Here is an 18,082-nt window from a genome sequence, read left to right on the forward strand (position 1 = left end):
CTTTCAAAACGGTAACCTGGGCAACCGGAGGCCAGAAATGGCTTCCTCTGTCTTTTTTTTTATGCCAGTCACATTGAGCAGTGGGGTGCATCTTTCATAGGTGAGAGGCATCACAGGGCAGTGGCTGAACACAGACGTGGCTAGGAGACTACCAGCCCGTTTGTGCGCGCTTTCCTCTGTCCCAGTAAAGTGGGCTGACAGCATCTCCCTCGTGGAATTATTACCAAACGCAGTCACTAACGCGGAGAAGCGCTCATGCAAGTGCAAAGTGTTTTCGAATTGCTAGAGCTCGGGGACCGCTGCCAGCAGCCTCGCCTGGAAGGGACACGGCTGCCTGTTAGTGCGGCCAGCGCAGGCACAGCACGCGGCCGCTCGAGCCACCCCGCACCGCGGAACAACCCGCCAGCCGCCAGCCGGGCGGCGGCGGCGCCGCCACGCGCGTGCGCAAGACGCCAGGCTGTCTGCGGGCCGCGCCGAGCGGCGGAAAGGCGGCGATGACTTAACTGGCTGTGGAACAGAATCTCTCGCATCCGCGCGCCCCCCAGCGGCCAACCGCCCCCAACGCCTCAGGCCCGGCGTCTCCGCCCCTCGCCTCGACGCCATCAGGAGACTGGCCAATAAACTAACAGCAGGAAGAGGCGGGGCCCTGCGGGAACCTCCCCAAACACCTACTTCTAACCAGTCGAGTCACAAGACTGGGGGAAGGGCGGAGCCAATCTGACGTAACCCAATCCAAGATTTGAGGGCGGTTACATGCACCCACTCCCTCGGGTTTGGCTCCGCCCCTCGCCTTGACGTAGCCCTCTCAACCTATCAGCGACTGCGCCCGTGGAGGGGGTGAAGGGAAGGGGGCGGAGAGTGGGAGGAGGCCAAGAGAGGAAGGAGGTGTAGGCTGAGTAGGAAGAGGGAGGAGGGGCAGGGAAGTCCTGGCAGAGAAGCGCCCCAAGACTCCAAAGGAGACAACAGGAGTTTGCGCTGGAGGTCCCCCGCTGCCCATCGGCCGTTCCGGATTCCTTAAGGCCCAAGTCGGACAGAGACGGAGGAAAGGAGGAAGAGACTTTTATGTCGGCGGACAGAGGAGCTGTACCCGTCACCGTTGCCTCACATCCGGGGCTTTGGAGGGCTGGCCCCGCGGCCTCGCCCCGCCTCGCGCCTTTCATGGCGACCGGAGGCGGAGGCTGGAGGAGCTGGGCCCGGAGGAGGCCCCTTTAAATCTCCTTAAAGGGGTGGCCACTGAACTCGGCGCACTCCAACGCCAGCCTTAAAGGGGAAGCCGCCGAATAGACGCTGACAAATTGAGAACTGTGCCGTTGGGAGAACTGGGGCGAGTGGGGTTTTTATTTACCTCCTCCCCCACACGCAAGAAGTCTTTTAAATTCAACTTAAAGGGGAAGTGGCCGCTTGTGGCGGACTGGAAACTAACTCCGAGCCCTTAAAGGGACGGCCTGCTGTTTGAAGGACCCTGGCCTCCTTAAAGGGGTGGCCTCTTTGAGCCGGAGGACTTGAGACACTTTTAAAGGGGAGGTCTGCGTTTCGGGCGAGCTTTCTGCCCCTTTTAAAGGGGTGGCCCTTCCTCTTCCTCGGGGAGACTTGCCTCGACCCCTGGCAGGGGGCGGCCACCGCACTAGACCGCCGGACACTGTCGGGTCGTCTTAAAGGGGCCAGGGGCTGGACAACTTGAGGCCTCGCCTTAAAGGGACGGCCGCCCCGTTTTCGCCGTCGCGGCCCCGCCGAGCCCGCAGGGGGGGCCCTCGGGCTTGTCGCCCCGGGGGCGGCGCCGGCTTCCCGGGCCGTGGCCTTGGGGCAAGCTTGGGGCCAGCAGATCCGGCTTTAAAGGGGAAGCCGTGGCCCTCTCGTCCCTGTGTAGCCGCCAGCGCCGCGCCTGCGACCCCGGGCCTGCGGACAGGCCGCTTCGGGCTCCGCAGCCTCCGGATGCGGCGCTGAGGGCGGTCGCCATGGAGACGGCAGCGGCCGCGGCCCCGGGCCCGGGCTGGGCAGCGGAGGGGGAGCGGCGGCGGCGGCGCTGCTCGCGCCGAGACCGAGACCGGGAGCAGCGGCGCCGCCGAGGTCCAGGCGGCGACGCGCCCCGGGCCCTGTTGGCCGCCCCGCGCGGCTCCTCGTCCTCGTCGTCGCCTCCGCCGCCTGCCAGGCCTTGGTCGTCAGCTTCGTCTGGAGAGCGGCCCGGGGGCCCGAGACGCCGGCGGCCCCGTCCGAGACCTCGACCCCCGCGACCCCGAGCTCGGAAGCGGCCTGCCGGCTCGGGCAGCCGCGGGGAGGAGGAGGAGGAGGAGGAGGAGGGGGGCGCAGACGACGGAGAAGCCGAGGAGGAGCCTGAGGAGGAGGAAGAGGAGGAGGAGGACTTGATCGATGGCTTCGCCATCGCCAGCTTCGCCACCCTCGAGGCCTTGCAGGTGGGGCCTAATGGGCCTGGGGGGCTTTGGGGGTTTCCGAGGGGCAGCAAGGAGGGTGCAGTGCCCCGAGTGGGTGGAGTTGAGGGGGGAATGCTGGCACCCCAAACCAGAGCAACCGGCTCCTCTGGCCAGGCCTCTGCCCCGCCCTGGGGTGGGAGGAGGTAGAGCTTGTCTCTGGGGACCCGGTTTCCCGGCCTGAGGGGTACTTAGGCAGCTTGGCCACCCCTAGAGGGGTCGGGAGCTTGCCCTTTTCCATCCACCTCAGCCCCACATCCTTCTCCACAGAAGGATGCATCTCTTCAGCCCCCAGAGCGACTGGAACATCGGCTGAAGCATTCTGGGAAGCGGAAGAGGGGGGGCTCCAGTGGGGCCACCGGGGAGCCAGGGGACAGCTCTGATCGGGAGCCTGGCCGGCCCCCTGGGGATCGGGCCAGAAAATGGCCCAATAAGCGGAGAAGAAAAGAGGTGAGCTTGTCCTTTAAAACTCTTTAGGCAGAATGTATTTCCCACAGCCCCGTTTTTCGTCAGCAACGCCACTGTCCCTTGTAAACAGTGACCCCAGTCTCTAAGGGCAAAGAGGCAAGCAGGGAAAATTTGAGCCCTCACTCTCATCTGGGTCTGACGAAGGCCTTTCTACAGTTAGGTGCACCTACTTTTGCCTGGTTCTGTGTCTACTTCAAACGTTTTGATAATTCAGAGAGGCATCAAAGGAACTTAGTTGGGTCATAAGGTCCCTGCCCTTCCTCGAGGTGGTGGCAGTCCAGCAGGAAAGAAATAGGAAGCAAACACCTAGACCTAAACTTGAGAAGCTACAGAAAGCAAAGATGGGGAGAGATGCTACAGAAACCCACATGAGGAAGCCGCTTGTGCTGCCTGGGGGATGGGAGGAGAGTTGTGGTTGGGGAAAGCCCCCTAGGATGTCTTAGTCAGGTCCTGAAGTATAGTCAGAAGTTTGCTAAGAAAAGAGATGGGGAAAAGTTGTTTGGGGCAAGAGCACGAAGACTTGAGGACCCGGCATATTTAGGAAATGGCGAAAGCTCTGGGACCCGGGTGGGCAGTGGCGGGAGAAGCAACTGGAAGGAGAGGCTGAGAGTAGATCCTGGAGGCCCGTGAGCGCCCTGCTGGGAGCTGCGACTTTCCCAGCCGCCTCAGCAGCCGCCTCCCTCACCTCTGGACTCTGGTCTTCCTCAGGCGTCCTCCCGTCACTCTCTGGAAGCTGGATACATAGTAAGTGCTATCCACCTGTCCTGGCCCCTCCCCACTCCACCCTGGGCCTCTTCCCTCTCGTGACACCTCTGTCTTTCCTTCTCCCCAGTGTGACGCGGAAAGTGATCTGGACGAGAGGGTGAGTGGGGCTAGAGCTTGGGTGGGCAGTGTCACTGCTTGTAAAAGGGACTGCAGCATAAAGGCCTTCTACGTGCAGCAGACAGCCTTCCCTTGAGTGGGAAACATGGCTTAGGTTGAGTCAGGATTAGGTTTTTGGGAGGAAGGGGGGTGGATTGGGAGGGTAAATGGCGTCATTTTTTCTTTTGGTGACTAGGGCTAGCTGACCAAGGAATGGAGGGTCCATGCTTTAGCATACTATTCTTTCCAAAGCCCTCGAGCTACTTCTGGTTCTCCACGGAAACCCAGAGTGGCTGTGGCACTGAGATGGGCCTTCTGCTGGTCATCAGCCTCTTCTTAGAATGCAGATGTCGATTCAAGTCTGAGCAGAAACCATTGTAGTCAGTGTAGGGACTCAGCTTATGAAGGTGTATTTGAGTTTATCCTTAGGGGTGATTTGCTTGTTGTGAGATAATATGTCCTAGAAATGAATGCTGTAGCCATTGGGCCCATGTAAGTAACTCAATTTGCATTCCCTGATGTGTGTCTTGTTTTCGTTTCAAAAGTTGATTGGATAGGACTGTGGTGAACCAGTGGGTTCTTGTCCATTTGCTTCATCCATCTTTGTCTAGTTTAGGCTGACTGTTGCTACAAGAACAGGGGGCCATTCTTGAGGGAATCTGCAAGCCTGAGTTTTAATGAGGAATCTCCGGATTCTTAAATATCTACAGTTGGTTTAAAACTTTTACTAAAAGTTTTAAGTGGCCCAAATGTATCTGTAAGTCAGGGAGGCCTGTGGGCCAGCAGCTAGTGACCTCTGACGTTTTGGTTTGGTTTGCCTGCTTCTCTGCTGCTTCAACGCTGTCTCTATTTAGTCCCCCTGGCCTATCGGATTCTTGGGCTCAGCTGCTCCACTCTGCTCTTTCTCCAAGCTCAGCCCTGCTAGAGCCCAGTCTTTGATGGATCTCAGCTAAACTGAAGGAACAGACTTGCTACTACCGCCAGTTCCTAGCAGCCTCCAGAGGCTATTTGGCCTTCCTGGATGGAGGCCTGGCCTGCCCACAACCTAACCCTATCCCTTGCCCTTCTTCCCCAGGTCTCCGATGATGACCTCGACCCATCCTTTACTGTCTCAACCAGCAAAGGTTGGTCCCAAGGTCTGGGGCCTGGAGGCACGGGAGGGAAGTGGGGTGAGCATGAGCCTCAACTGAGCATGTCTGCCATCCTGCCCCACAGCCTCGGGCCCCCACGGCGCCTTCAATGGGAACTGTGAAGCAAAACTCTCCGTGGTCCCTAAAGTGTCGGGCCTGGAGCGGAGCCAAGAACAGCCCCCGGGGCCCGACCCGCTGCTAGTGCCTTTCCCCCCAAAGGAACCACCGCCTCCACCGGTCGCTCGGCCTCCTGTCTCACCCCCTGCACCCCTGCCGGCCACCCCCAGTCTGCCACCCCCACCCCAGCCCCAGCTGCAGCTTCGGGTCTCGCCCTTCGGCCTCCGCACTTCTCCCTATGGCAGCAGCCTGGACCTCAGCACTGGCAGGTGAGTGGTCTGGGGGATTGATGCAGTCTGGAAGGGCCTGGTCAATTTGGTGCCAACCCTTGCTTTCTGTGGCAGGGACACAGGATGGTACCTGTGGGTAACACAGGATGGTACCTGAAAAAGGATTCTGAGGCTGAAAACTTTGAGAAAAACAAATAGAAAGAGATGAACGCAGGACTTACTTGAGTCCGTTACACATTCCCCTGCCGGGGAATCCAGGCTGTGCTGTTTCCCAGTTGTATTTGCTGGTGAGAGGGCTTTTTCAGGCAGGCAAGTCTGCTCGGAATAGTGTTCTTTGGAACATACTTTGGGAAATGCTGACATGATGGTTAAGAGCGCTGGCTTTGGTGTCAGACCCAGATTCAAATTCTTGCTCTGACGCTTCCTGGCTGTGTGATTTTTGACAAGTCACTTAACCCCTCTGAGCCTCGATTTCCTCCTTCTGTCAAATGGAATAATCATACTATTTTCATCTTAAAGCTGTTGTGAGGATTAACTACGAGTGAATGCAGTGTTTCCCAAAGCGTGTACATTCAGTGTCAGTAACATATGGGATGATTTCAGGTTTTATGTGAGTAAACTTTAAAAAAAAGTCATGAGTTAGCTTTTTTGAGCTTTAGAAAATTAAGTATCATGCCTCAGCCCCTTGATTTCATACGTGTTTAGGGGGAGGCTAAGTAAAAAAAAAAAAAAAAAAAAAAAAAAAAAAGAAGAAATTGAGTTGAGTTCTTAAAAGAAGCCAGTGATGCAGTTGAGATGGTTACTCTGCTGGGCAGCAGTGGGGAAGGTGGCGTGGAGTGTTGGAGACTTGGATTAGCTTTTAAAGCAGGTGCTCGCCACAGGGTAAGAACTATTGACACTCATTATTGATGCTCTATTATTTTTGTCACCGTCATTGTCATCGTTGTTGTTATTGAGAAAACTAAGGCTCAGAGAGGAGCAGTGACTTGCTCAAGGTCACCCCAGGCATTCATGGCAAGATGGGCCTAGAATTCAGGTCTCCTGACTCCCAGGCCAGGCCCGTGTGGTGCTGTTTCCACTGTTGTAGGGTGGGGGACCCCAGGTGGCTTGTTCTAATTAAGCGTCAACATGAATGATCTGTTCTGTGCCGTGGTTGAGTCAGAAAGGGAAAGTCATCTGGCCAGAGATGGCAGAGGCAGCTGTGTGGATGCAGAGACCTAGACAGGGAGAAGTGGGGGTTGCTGGGTGTGGGAGGCACCTCAGTCTGAGAATGGATTCCCTGGGGGAGGGGGGTCCTGGGGCCAGGTTCTGCCACCTCCCGTGTTGGAGAACCAGGGTCACAGTATCACCCAGGCTTCTGACCCCCGCCCGTCAGAGCTGGCACCTCCCAACCCCTCACTCATCTCCCCACTTCTCTCCCCAGCTCTTCACGGCCGCCCCCCAAGGCCCCGGCCCCTCCCGTGGCTCAGCCTCCCCCCTCATCATCCTCTTCGTCCTCCTCCTCCTCATCTGCCTCCTCCTCGTCCGCGCAGCTCACCCACCGGCCCCCAACGCCCTCACTGCCCCTGCCTCTGTCTACCCACAGCTTTCCCCCTCCCGGGCTGCGGCCCCCCCCACCACCCCACCACCCCTCCTTGTTCTCCCCTGGCCCCACCCTGCCCCCACCCCCACCCCTGCTGCAGGTGCCAGGGCACCCTGGGGCCTCAGCCGCTAACGCCCTTTCTGGTGAGTTTGGGGTCCTGGCCGGGGGGTGGGGGGCCATGGCCCCGGGCTCGGGCCCAGTTGGCTTTGGGGCACCTCGGCCTCAGCAGACAGCAGGGCTTGAGGAGGGAGTGGCTTGAGGCCAGAGGGAAGGCAGTCACCTGGGCCCAAGGAGGCTGATGTGGCGACAGCATTAAAGCCTTCTCCCGTCCCCTCCCACAGAGCAGGACCTGATCGGCCAGGACCTGAACTCTCGCTACCTGAATGCCCAGGGTGGCCCTGAGGTGGTGGGGGCAGGGGGCTCGGCCCGGCCCCTGGCCTTCCAGTTCCACCAGCACAACCACCAGCACCAGCACACCCACCAGCACACCCACCAGCACTTCACCCCTTATCCCCCAGGCCTGCTGCCACCCCACGGCCCCCACATGGTGAGCTCCTCATTGGGCCGGTGATGAGGCTCGGAGGCCTCAGGGGAGGGCATGGCTTCCGGGGGAAGGCCCGGGTCCCTGGCTGGCAGCTTACTCTTCCCTTCTCTCCCCTAGTTTGAGAAATATCCAGGAAAGATGGAAGGCCTTTTCCGACATAATGTGAGTGTGCGTGTGTGTGTGTGGGGTGTGTGGTGTGGGCGTGGATGCATCCATGCGTGTGACCCTGACTGCTGGGGTCCAGTCTTCAGTACCTTGAGCCTGGGAGAGCTCCCTGGGGGGCTTTACGGTGGAGACCCGTGGACTGACGGGCAGGCTGGACTTGGGCTGCGCCTCCACCCCCACCTGGACTAGTCCCCTTCTCTCCACAGCCGTACACGGCCTTCCCTCCCGCAGTGCCCGGGCTGCCTCCGGGCCTCCCGCCGGCCGTCTCCTTTGGCTCCCTGCAGGGGGCCTTCCAGCCCAAGGTGAGCTCCCAATCCAGACACCACCACTGCCTCCCATCTTGACATACCCAGACACGCCGTGTCCGAGCACCCTCCCCGCATTCCCCAAAGCCGTGCCCATCCTCCTGCCCTGCCTTGCTGCACCCAGGTTTCTCCAAAGCCATGATCCCTCCCTGCCCCGTGTCCCAGCTTGGTTCTGGACCCCTTTGTGCTCGGTGCCAGCTCTCCTCTCTCATCCCTCCACTCCCCTTTCCCAGAGCACGAACCCTGAGCTGCCACCACGACTGGGGCCGGTGCCGAGCGGGCTCTCCCAGAAGGGGACACAGGTGAGGGGGCCAGGGCAGGTCCTGGGGGAGCTGGAAGGTGTGTTGCGGGGAGAACAGAACTGACTTGAGGAGAGTGAACTACTGATTCCTCCCTTGAATTCACAATCAGGGGTGTTCCCGGGTGTCTCATAGAGGGAATTTCTGTAAGTAACTGGCTTTCCCAGGCATGAGGAATGAGAGTTTTATGAGCTTGTTCCAGGAATAAGATGATTAGGACAGTGGTTTTTGTAGTGGTTTTCAAACTTTTTAATAAAGTCACAAAACACTTTTTTTCCAAATGACATCATACTAGGAAGCCCTGTTCGGAAAACAAAAGATAAGCTGCCCCTTGGTGAAGTGAGGAGAGCCAGAGCCTCCCTCCCTCCCCTTAGCACTTGCAGCAGCGTAGACCCCAGGGCTGCAGGAGCATTGTGAAACGCACAGGACCAGTTTCCTACAGGAAAGACTAGGCCAGAGGTTTTCCAACTTCCTTCAAAGGCATTTTTCTTAAAGAAATCTTAAACAGACCGCTATACTCTAAAGTTGGTAATAGGATAGCTTCTCTGAGAAACCTGTCCTGACTGCCCCTCACCACCCGCAGCCTCCCAGCAGGGCACCTCCCTGGGGCTTGGTTCAGAAACCTTGTGCTGGAGGAGAGATGCCTAGAGTGGGAGAGATGGGGAAAGGAGTTTGGGCCTGAGCAGGAAGGGTTTGAGGGAGTCCCAGTGTCTCAGGCATGTGGGGGGTGAGTGAATGCTGTGGAGATGTGAGGCACCTGGCCCAGACTCGGGTCTGAGTCGCCTCCCATCTCTCCATTGCCATCCCCAGATCCCCGACCATTTCCGGCAACCTTTGAGGGTGAGTTGTGTGAGGATCTCAGGCTGCATGAGGCTGGGGGCCGGTGTTAGGGTGTTTGGTTAAGGGGGGTCTTGCTTGGGAATAAGTGAGAAGCCCAAAACATGGAGGCAGCCGGATGTGGAACAGCAGAGAGTGAGGGCTTTCAAGTTGCAGACCTGGGCTCAGATGGAACTGGCCATGGGACCTTGGGCAAGGCAGTTGATCTCTCTGAGCCTCAGTTTCCTAGGCTGTAAAATGAACCTAGTCATCCCTTGGTTGTAGGAACAATGAGTAGGGATGTTTTGTGGCGAGGCTGGGCCCAGAGCTAGGCCTGGAGTGGATGATGAGTGAACGTTCTTTCCTTCCCTTTCCCTTTGGTCATCCTTCTGGGGCGGCAGAAACCAGGGAAGTGGTGTGCCATGCACGTGCGTGTGGCTTACATGATCCTGAGACACCAGGAGAAAATGAAGGTACTGGGGCCGGAGGGCTGGGGAGAGTGGGTATCAGAGTCAGGGGAGGACTGAGCTCTGGGCATTGGCCCTCAACAGAGCTCAGTAGAATCTTGGCCAGAAACATCTTCTTCTGTCCCCCATCACTGCTGAACAGTTCCATGGCTGGCACCTTAGTTCTCTGGCTCATTAGCAGGCTGCTCAGAGAAGGCTCCAAGAGAGGCAGAAGATAGGCATCCAAGCTCCATCTGGGTGCCAGCCAGCCTTTGGAGGGGAACCACGCGTGGGAGAGCAAGAGGGGGACCAGACCGGCTCCTCATGTACTGCCCCTCTCCCTGTGTCGCACACAGGGTGACTCCCACAAGCTTGACTTTCGGAACGACCTCCTGCCCTGCCTTCCGGGGCCCTATGGGGCCCTGCCCCCTGGGCAGGAGCTCTCCCACCCGGCCTCCCTCTTCACTGCGACTGGTGAGTCTGGCCAGCCCCCTTGGGCCTGAGGTTCCCTGTCTGTAGCCCAAGGCCCAGCTTGTGCCCACTCAGCCTCATCAGAATCTCCCACCTCTCTGCCCCAGGTGCCGTCCACGCTGCAGCCAACCCTTTCACGGCAGCTCCCGGGGCCCATGGACCCTTCCTGAGCCCCAGCACCCACATTGGTAAGAGCCAAGGGCGTGTTGGGCAACCTAGGCTTTGTCCCTGACTTCCAGGAGATGGAAATCAGACCCAGCAGGCAGGTGGAATGCGGGATAGACCTGGTTCCACTTGCTTAGTGACCTTGGGCAGGTTACTCTACCCCCTCTGAGCCTTGATTTCCTCATCTTTAAAATGAGTAGGGAAGAGCAGGGCGACTTCAATCTCTGCCAGCTGGAGCCCTGTCTCCCAGTAGCCAGTGGCAGGGGCAGTACACCACCTGGGAGGGGAAGGTGGGGAGGCCGTGCTGGCCCAGGGGAGAACATGGCCACTGACTCCTAGGATCTTGGCGGGCTTCTTGGGGAGGTTTCACCTGGGTTTGGGTAGACAAGGAGGAGTTGAGCCTGGTGGCTTGAAGAAGGGTGTTCCTGGCTGGGGACATGGTGACATTCTAGTGGCGGGATAGGTTAGTTGTTCTGTCTGACTGTGTGACGCATGCATGAAGTTAGGGTCAGGTCGGGAAGGGTCCTGCATGTCAGGCTGCGGGGAAGCCAAAAAGGTCTTCAGGCGAGTGGCTTGCTGCAGAGCGGAGATCTGCTGCGATGGGTCCAGGCGGCTGGTGTTGGGGAGTCGGGGAGAAGAGCATGACTTCATGTCAAGGAAGCCCTGGGTTGGTACCACTCCCTAGCTAGATGACCCCAGGCAAGTCATTTCACCTCTCTGAGCCTGTTTCATCATCTTCAAGTGGGCATAATCCTAACCACCTCTTGGGCTTTTTGTGAAGTTAACCGACAGGGTGCTTGTCAAAGCTCAATACCTTCCTGGCCCAAGGAAGTGCTCAGCACAGGGCTGCTGAAAGCAGGCAGCTGAGGACTCCAGGCACCGGTCCTGCCTCTGCCCAGCCAGGCCTGGTGCCTGCTCAGCACCGGCTGCCCAGTGCTCTGACCACCCCCCTTTCCTCCCACAGATCCCTTTGGGCGTCCCACAAGCTTCGCCTCTTTGGCTGCCCTCTCCAACGGGGCCTTTGGAGGCCTGGGCAGCCCCACATTCAGTGAGTGTGGGTGCGGTGGGGTTGGGGGACTGCGGCCGCGGGGTGACAGTTCAGACCGGGGTCTGGGAGGAGGCCTGAATGGGGCCTCCCACTCCTGGCCCCTGTCACTCTTTGCTTCACCCTCTGCCCAGACTCCGGCGCCGTCTTTGCCCAGAAAGAAAGCCCAGGGGCCCCACCAGCTTTCGCCTCCCCGCCGGACCCATGGGGCCGCCTGCACCGCAGTCCTCTGGCCTTTCCTGCCTGGGTCCGGCCCCCTGAGGCCGCCCGGACTCCAGGCTCAGACAAGGAGCGGCCTGTGGAGCGGAGGGAGCCCTCCATTACCAAGGAGGAGAAGGACAGGTGTGCCTCCCGCCCACCCTGCCCCTGCCCCTGCCCCTGCCCCTGCCCCTGCCCCACTCTCAGCCTCTGCTGCCTCTGGAGAACTTCATTCTCTCCCCACGCCTGCCCTCCAGGGACCTCCCCTTCTCACGGCCCCAGCTCCGAGTTTCTCCTGCTACTCCCAAGGCCCGGGCTGGCGAGGAGGGGCCTCGGCCAACCAAGGAATCCGTGCGGGTAAAGGAAGAGAGGAAGGAGGAGGCTGCCGCTGCCGCCGCCGCTGCCGCCGCCGCCGCCGCTGCCGCCGCCGCCGCAGCAGCCACTGGGCCCCAGGGCCTTCATCTGCTGTTTGAGAGGCCCCGGCCGCCCCCATTTCTGGGCCCTAGCCCACCAGATCGCTGTGCTGGCTTCCTGGAGCCAACCTGGTTGGCAGCACCCCCACGCCTGGCAAGGCCACCCCGCTTCTATGAGGCGGGTGAGGAGCTAACTGGACCCGGGGCCGTGGCCGCTGCCCGCCTCTACGGTCTGGAACCTGCTCACCCCTTGCTCTACAGCCGCTTGGCTCCTCCACCGCCACCTGCTGCGGCCCCAGGCACCCCTCACCTTCTCAGCAAGACCCCACCAGGAGCCCTTTTGGGGGCACCACCTCCGCTTGTGCCCGCCCCCCGGCCCAGTTCCCCACCTAGGGGCCCCGGCCCAGCTCGGGCTGACAGGTGAGGGGAGGGGAGGGGTCGGGGCGAAGCTCCATCTCCCGTTCCTTTAACCAGGTCCTAGGGCTGAGGTTTTAAGCCAGGGCTGGAGGGCAAAGGTCATAACCTCACCAGCCACCTCTGAGGTCATGGAACCTGGGAACAGAAGCCTCAACCCCCACGAGACCAAGCATCACATGGAGTGTAGGGTCACTGGGAGAGCAGAGGTCAGCCTCTAGAGAGGGAGAGGGGTGTGTGCATGGGAGTGTGGCTCATCTCGGGGGCCATGGGGCCTCCTGAGGTGCACCTTTGCCCCTCTAAGGGCCTCTAGGCCCTGGGCCTGTCTCCCCAAGGGCTCACTAAGCCAGAGGCCAAAGTGCCCCCTCCCCTTCACCTACCACCCAAGTCCTCATGCCCTCCGAGGGCTGGAGGAGGAGGGGCTTAAGGAAGGGGGGTTCCATGTACATATTTATCACCCCTTTCACATAGCCCCAAGACCTTTTGTACATTTTTACAGGGGTGCCCCTCCCAACAGTCCCCTTCCTGGTTAATTAAATCCTCAGACTGGTGCTGTGTTCCTAGCCTCTGGCCTCTCTGTGGGGAAGGGAGATTGCAGGGGGAAGAGCCGGGAAGGGACAGTCAGGCTTCTCCCTGGGAAGGTGGGGCCAGCAGGAGATGACCAACAGGGGGCGGGACCTGGGGACCTGGGCTGGAGGGAAGGGCAGAAGCTTCCTGCTTGGCTTACAGCCCTGGTTCCCCCAACATGTTCCCATTCACTCTGCCCCCACCCTCAAAGGCTCAGCCTCTAAATCTCAGACTCCACCACTTCTTAATGGCTCAGTCCCCCTTACCCCATTTCCAAGTGCCCCCAGGACTCCTGGGCCCTGCTTCCCTGAACCCTGTTCTCCAAAACCCTGCCCCAGGCTAAGGGTGGCCAGAGAAGGTCACCATGTACCACACACCAAAGAAGGGGGTCGGCCCAGGGGTGGGCGACACAGGCAGCTTCTTCGGCAGCCTCACGGCAGCAACCCCAGCCTTCCCAAAGCAGCAGGCGCCTCCAGGCTGGGGCCCAACCTAGAAGGCAGGGGTCAATCTAACAAAACCCTAACGTTGACTTTTTTCCCCGGTGGGGCTTATTCTGTAACATGACTTGCGGATATTTATATAAAAATGAGTGTTACAATGAGACCCCTGGCTCCTCTTTGAGTGTGTGTGGGGTGGGTTGAACCAGGGTGGGGTGTGTGGGTCCTGGGGTAAGGAAGGGATTAGGACAGTACTGTGCATATCCTGCCAAGGTTTTCCTCCCTCCCATCCGCCTGGGTGAGTTGGTCTGCCACTTCTGGAGGGATGGGTTCGAGGGTTGGGCACTGAAGTTTTTCACATTATTTTTCTATAACCAGGAATACATAGTATATGTAGGACTCAAGCAACCCAGCAAGAGACACTGAGCAAAACATTAAATTTCTCTTTCACCTGCCAACCTTCCCAAGCCCCATCCCCTTCCCCCAGGTAACCACTGTCAATCATCCTGTGTGTATTTTTCAGGTCCTATGTGTTTCCCCGCACATGTCTGCACAGGCAGAGTATGTTAAAAAAGATCTATAATTTAGGCCGGGCACGGTGGCTCACGCCTGTAATCCCAGCACTTTGGGAGGCCGAGGCGGGCGGATCACAAGGTCAGGAGATCGAGACCACGGTGAAACCCCGTCTCTACTAAAAATACAAAAACTTAGCCGGGCGCGGTTGTGGGCGCCTGTAGTCCCAGCTACTCGGGAGGCTGAGGCAGGAGAATGGCGTGAACCCGGGAGGCGGAGCTTGCAGTGAGCCGAGATCGCGCCACTGCACTCCAGCCTGGGCGACAGAGCAAGACTCCGTCTCAAAAAAAAAAAAAAAATCTATAATTTAAAATTTTTCTGTTTCTTGTGAAGTAATACATAGTCATATGAAACCATTCAAACACACAAGTACAGAGCACAGAGGGAAAGTGCCCCCATCATCCCACTTCTTGCCACCTCTTGAGGATAACTACTGTTTTGTTTTGTTTTGTTTTTTTGAGACAGAGTTTCGTTCTTGTTGCCCAGGCTGGAGTGCAATGGTGTGATCTTGGCTCACCGCAACCTCTGCCTCCTGGGTTCAAGCGATTCTCCTACCTTAGCCTCCCAAGTAGCTGGGATTATAGGCATGTGCCACCATGCCCGGCTAATTTTGTATTTTTTTTTTTAGTAGAAGTGGGATTTCTCCATGTTGGTCAGGCTGGTCTCGAACTCCCAACCTCAGGTGATCTGCCCGCCTCAGCCTCACAAAGTGCTGGGATTACAGGCGTGAGCCACCACACCTGGCAACCACTGTTAATTGTCAGGGAAATTCCTCCAGTTCTTTTTCTAGCTATTACAGGCCACTGCAACAAAGCGAGGCACATGAATTTTTTCATTTCCTGGTGCATGTAAACGTTATAGTTCTGACTGGGCGTGGTGGCTCACACCTGTAATCCCAGCACTTTGGGAGGCTAAGGTGAATGTGGTCAGGAGATCGAGACCATTCTGGCCAACATGGTGAAACCCCGTCTCCACCAAAAATACAAAAATTAGCCAAGCGTGGTGGTGTGAGCCTGTAGTCCCAGCTACTCAGGAGGCTGAAGCAGGAGAATCACTTGAACCCAGGAGGTGGAGGTTGCAGTGAGTTGAGATCGCGCCACTGCACTCCAGCCTGGGTGACAGAGTGAGACTCCGTCTCAAAAAAAAAAAAGGAAAGAAAAAAAGTTCCTGTTCCACAATACTGCAGTCTAAGTGAGCAATAGTGTTATGTCTATGAAAACAGGGATATACTTTAATTTTTAAAATGGTAACAATCATCTGAGCTTTTGCAAGTCGTAATCTTTTTGCTGGTGGAGGGTCTTGCCTCATTGGTGATGGCTGCTGACTGATTGAGGTGGTGGTCGCTGAAGGCTGGGGTGACAGCAGTTTCTTGACAACAAGGAACTTTGCCTCCTTGATTGACTCTTCCTTTCGCTTGAACACTTAGAAGCCATTATTGTAGGGTTATTAATTGGCCTAGTTTGAATATTGTCTCTGAGAAGAGGGAGGCCCAAGCAGAGAGAGAGAGAACAGTCAACACACACTTATTCATTGAGTTCGCCCTCTTACATCGGCACTGTTTGTGGCACCCTGAAGCAATTACGATAGTAACGTCAAAGATCACAGATCATTGTAATAGATACAATAATGGAAAAGTTCAAGATAATGTGAGATTTAACAAAATGTGACACAAACACGAAGTAAGGGCATGCGTGGTGGTTCACGCCTGTAATCCCAGAACTTTGGGAGGCTGAGGTAGGTGCATCCCTGAGGTCAGGAGTTCAAGATCAGCCTGGTCAACATGGTGAAAGCCCATCTCTACTACAAAATACAAAAAGCTGGGCATGGTGGCTGACTCCTGTAATCCCAGCTATTCAGGAGGCTGAGCAGGAGAATCACTTGAATCTGGGAGGTGGAGGTTGCAGTGAGCTGAGATCGTGCCACTGCACTCCAGCCTGGCTGACAGGGCGAGACTCTCTCTGTCTTAAAAAAAAAAAAAAAAAGAAAGAAAAAAAAAAAAGCAAGTCACTACTAAGGTGGGCTGCCCCAGCTGGCGCCTACCCGAGCTCCTATAGAATTAACTGCATGGTCTTATTCTAAGTATGCCTGCTTTTTTTCTTTTTTGAAACAGGGTCTCACTCTATCACCCAGGCTAGAGTGTAGTAGTATGATTTAAGCTCACTGCAACCTCCATCTCTGGGCTCAAACAGTCCTCCCGCCTCAGCCTCCTGAGTAGCTGGGACTATAGGCATGCACCACCACGCCCAGCTAATTTTTGTACTTTTTGCAGAAACAGGATTTTGTCATGTTGCCCAGGCTGGTCTCAAACTCCTGGACTCAAGCCATCTACCCCCTGGGCCTCCCAAAGTCCTGGGATTACAGGTGTGATCTACCATACCCAGATTTGTTTTGCTTTTGAGGCAATCTCGTTCTGTTGACCAGGCTGGAGTGCAGTGGTGCGATCACAGATCACTTCAGCCTCCAACTCCTATTCCCAAATGATCCTCCTGCCTCAGCCTCCTGAGTAGCTGGAACTACAAGCCTGTGCCACCGCACTTGGCTAGTTTTAAATTTTTATAGAGACAGGGTTCTTGCCTTGTTGCCCAGGCTGGTCTCAAACTCCTGGCCCCAAGCAATCCTCCTGCCTCAGCCTCCGAAAGTGCTGGGATTACAGGTGTGAGCCACTGTGCCTGGCCCATAAGTGTACCTGTTGCCTTAGGAAATATGCAGCCAGCATTCCCTGCCACCACCACACATACCCAGGACGTCTAGGGAAGGCTCAAGCCTAGATTGCTCCAACAGAAGTCAGAAACAGGTGACCAGAAGGTGAAAGTTGGCCTGCAGACAAGATTTCACATGGAAGTCCTTGTTTTCAGCTTCCCTTGAAAAATCCAAAAATCTATGGTCACTAGACCTGCTTACTCCCATGGCTTTCCTTTCTTTCCTTTGAGATGGGGCATATTCTCACCAGATTGCCACTGTTCCCTCCACTCTGTTGTCTTGGAGTACACCACAGTCACTATTCAGGCTACCTCTCTGACCCCTATAGGCATTTGAGAGTGACTCTCAAGATATTTTCTTTCTCTTTTTTTTTTTTTTTTTTTTTTGAGACAGTCTTGCTCTGTTGCCCAGGCTAGAGTGCAATGACGCAATCTCATGTCCCTGCAACGTCCACCTCCCGGATTCAAGCCATTCTCCTGTCTCAGCCTCGCAAGTAGCTGGGATTACAGGCATGCACCACCATGCTCGGCTAATTTTTTGTATTTTTAGTAGAGATGGGTCACACTAAATGTTGGCCAGCCTGGTCTCGAACTCCTGACCTCAGGTGATCCACCCGCCTCAGCCCCCCAAAATGCCGCGATTACAGGCATGAGCCACCACGCCCTGCACAGTTAAATATTTTCTAGACATGCCTATCCCACCTCTCCTAGATCTCTCCCCAAGCACCTCAGATATCCCAGAAATTAAGTCATCTTCGAGATCTGATGCCCTGCTTCCCCCAGGTTTCCATCTCTGTGTCATCAGCACTCAAGTCAGAAACCTCCCTCTTCCCTCACTTGATATAGTTTCTGAGCTGCCCTTGATTCTTTTAACCACTGTTGACTTCATCCGGCCGGCCGGTGATACAGAGGTACACAAAACAAACCCCAGCCATCCTGGAGCTTACATTGGACTATGAAAGAGGACAATTACAGAAGCTAATGACAAAGAATTCCAAGGGCTGGGCGTGATGTCTCATGCCTGTAATCTCGGCACTTTGGGAGGCTGAAGTGGGCAGATCACCTGAAGTCAGGAGTTCAAGATCAGCCTGGCCAACATGGTGAAACCCTGTCTCTATTATAATAAAAATACAAAAATTAGCCAGGTGTGGTGGTGTGCACCTGTAATCCCAGCTACTTGGGAGGCTGAGGCAGGAGAATCACTTGAAACTGGGAGGTGGAGTTTGCAGTGAGCCAGAATCGGCCATTTCACTCCAACCTGGGCAACAGAGCCAGACTCCGTCTCAAAAGAAAAAAAAATCATTTTTAATTTTTCTGGGTACATAGAAAGTGTATATATTTATGTGTTGCAAGGCATTTTGATACAGACATGCAATTGTGTAATCACAAAAATATGGAAAGCTTCATGAATTTGCATGTCATCCTTGCTCAGGGGCCATGCTAACCTCTGTATAATGTTTTAGTATATGTGGCCGGGCGCGGTGGCCCATGCCTGTAATCCTAGCACTTTGGGAGGCCAAGGTGAGTGGATTTCCTGAGAGTGCAGGAGCTCGAGACCAGCCTGGGCAACACAGTGAAACCCCGCAGTCCCTTCTTCACTCAGGCCGAGGCAGGCGTATTGCTTGAGCCCGGAGTTCAAGACCAGTCTGAGCAACATGGTAAAACCCTGTCTCTATGAAAAATACAAAAATTAGGATGTGTCGGCCCACAC

At 56.4% G+C, this 18,082-nt stretch overlaps 1 protein-coding gene and 1 non-coding gene across 3 annotated transcripts; one reads left to right on the forward strand and one right to left on the reverse strand.

The window, feature by feature from the left end:
• Positions 1 to 853: 853 nt before the first annotated feature.
• On the forward strand, positions 854 to 13,265 carry FBRS (fibrosin). 2 transcript variants are annotated; one of them, XM_045381946.2, is made up of 18 exons: positions 854 to 2,411; positions 2,697 to 2,876; positions 3,603 to 3,638; positions 3,727 to 3,756; positions 4,831 to 4,879; positions 4,971 to 5,271; positions 6,656 to 6,957; positions 7,156 to 7,361; positions 7,476 to 7,520; positions 7,730 to 7,825; positions 8,062 to 8,130; positions 8,938 to 8,967; positions 9,345 to 9,416; positions 9,746 to 9,863; positions 9,968 to 10,048; positions 10,990 to 11,073; positions 11,205 to 11,412; positions 11,526 to 13,265. In XM_045381946.2, the coding sequence occupies exons 1-18, from the start codon at positions 1,956 to 1,958 to the stop codon at positions 12,103 to 12,105; spliced, it is 2,943 nt and encodes a 980-aa protein (XP_045237881.1). In that variant the 5' UTR covers positions 854 to 1,955; the 3' UTR covers positions 12,106 to 13,265. The 2 variants fall into 2 exon arrangements, with proteins under 2 accessions (XP_045237881.1, XP_045237884.1); XM_045381949.3 differs by lacking the exons at positions 3,603 to 3,638; positions 3,727 to 3,756.
• Positions 13,266 to 17,758: 4,493 nt separating this feature from the next.
• Positions 17,759 to 17,860, reverse strand: LOC123570780 (U6 spliceosomal RNA). The gene has a single exon (XR_006695023.2). It is a non-coding gene; the product is annotated as a U6 spliceosomal RNA (small nuclear RNA).
• Positions 17,861 to 18,082: the final 222 nt, after the last annotated feature.

This window comes from Macaca fascicularis, chromosome 20 (assembly GCF_037993035.2).
Source record: "Macaca fascicularis isolate 582-1 chromosome 20, T2T-MFA8v1.1".
NCBI classification, from domain to species: Eukaryota; Metazoa; Chordata; class Mammalia; order Primates; family Cercopithecidae; genus Macaca; species Macaca fascicularis.

Excerpts from the sequence above, each read along its gene's own strand:
- FBRS (XM_045381946.2), top strand. The coding sequence starts at position 1,956 with ATGGAGACGGCAGCGGCCGCGGCCCCGGGCCCGGGCTGGGCAGCGGAG. Across the intron at positions 9,417-9,745 it reads GACACCAGGAGAAAATGAAG|GGTGACTCCCACAAGCTTGA; the intron begins GTACTGGGGCCG and ends TGTCGCACACAG. Across the intron at positions 10,049-10,989 it reads GAGCCCCAGCACCCACATTG|ATCCCTTTGGGCGTCCCACA; the intron begins GTAAGAGCCAAG and ends TTCCTCCCACAG.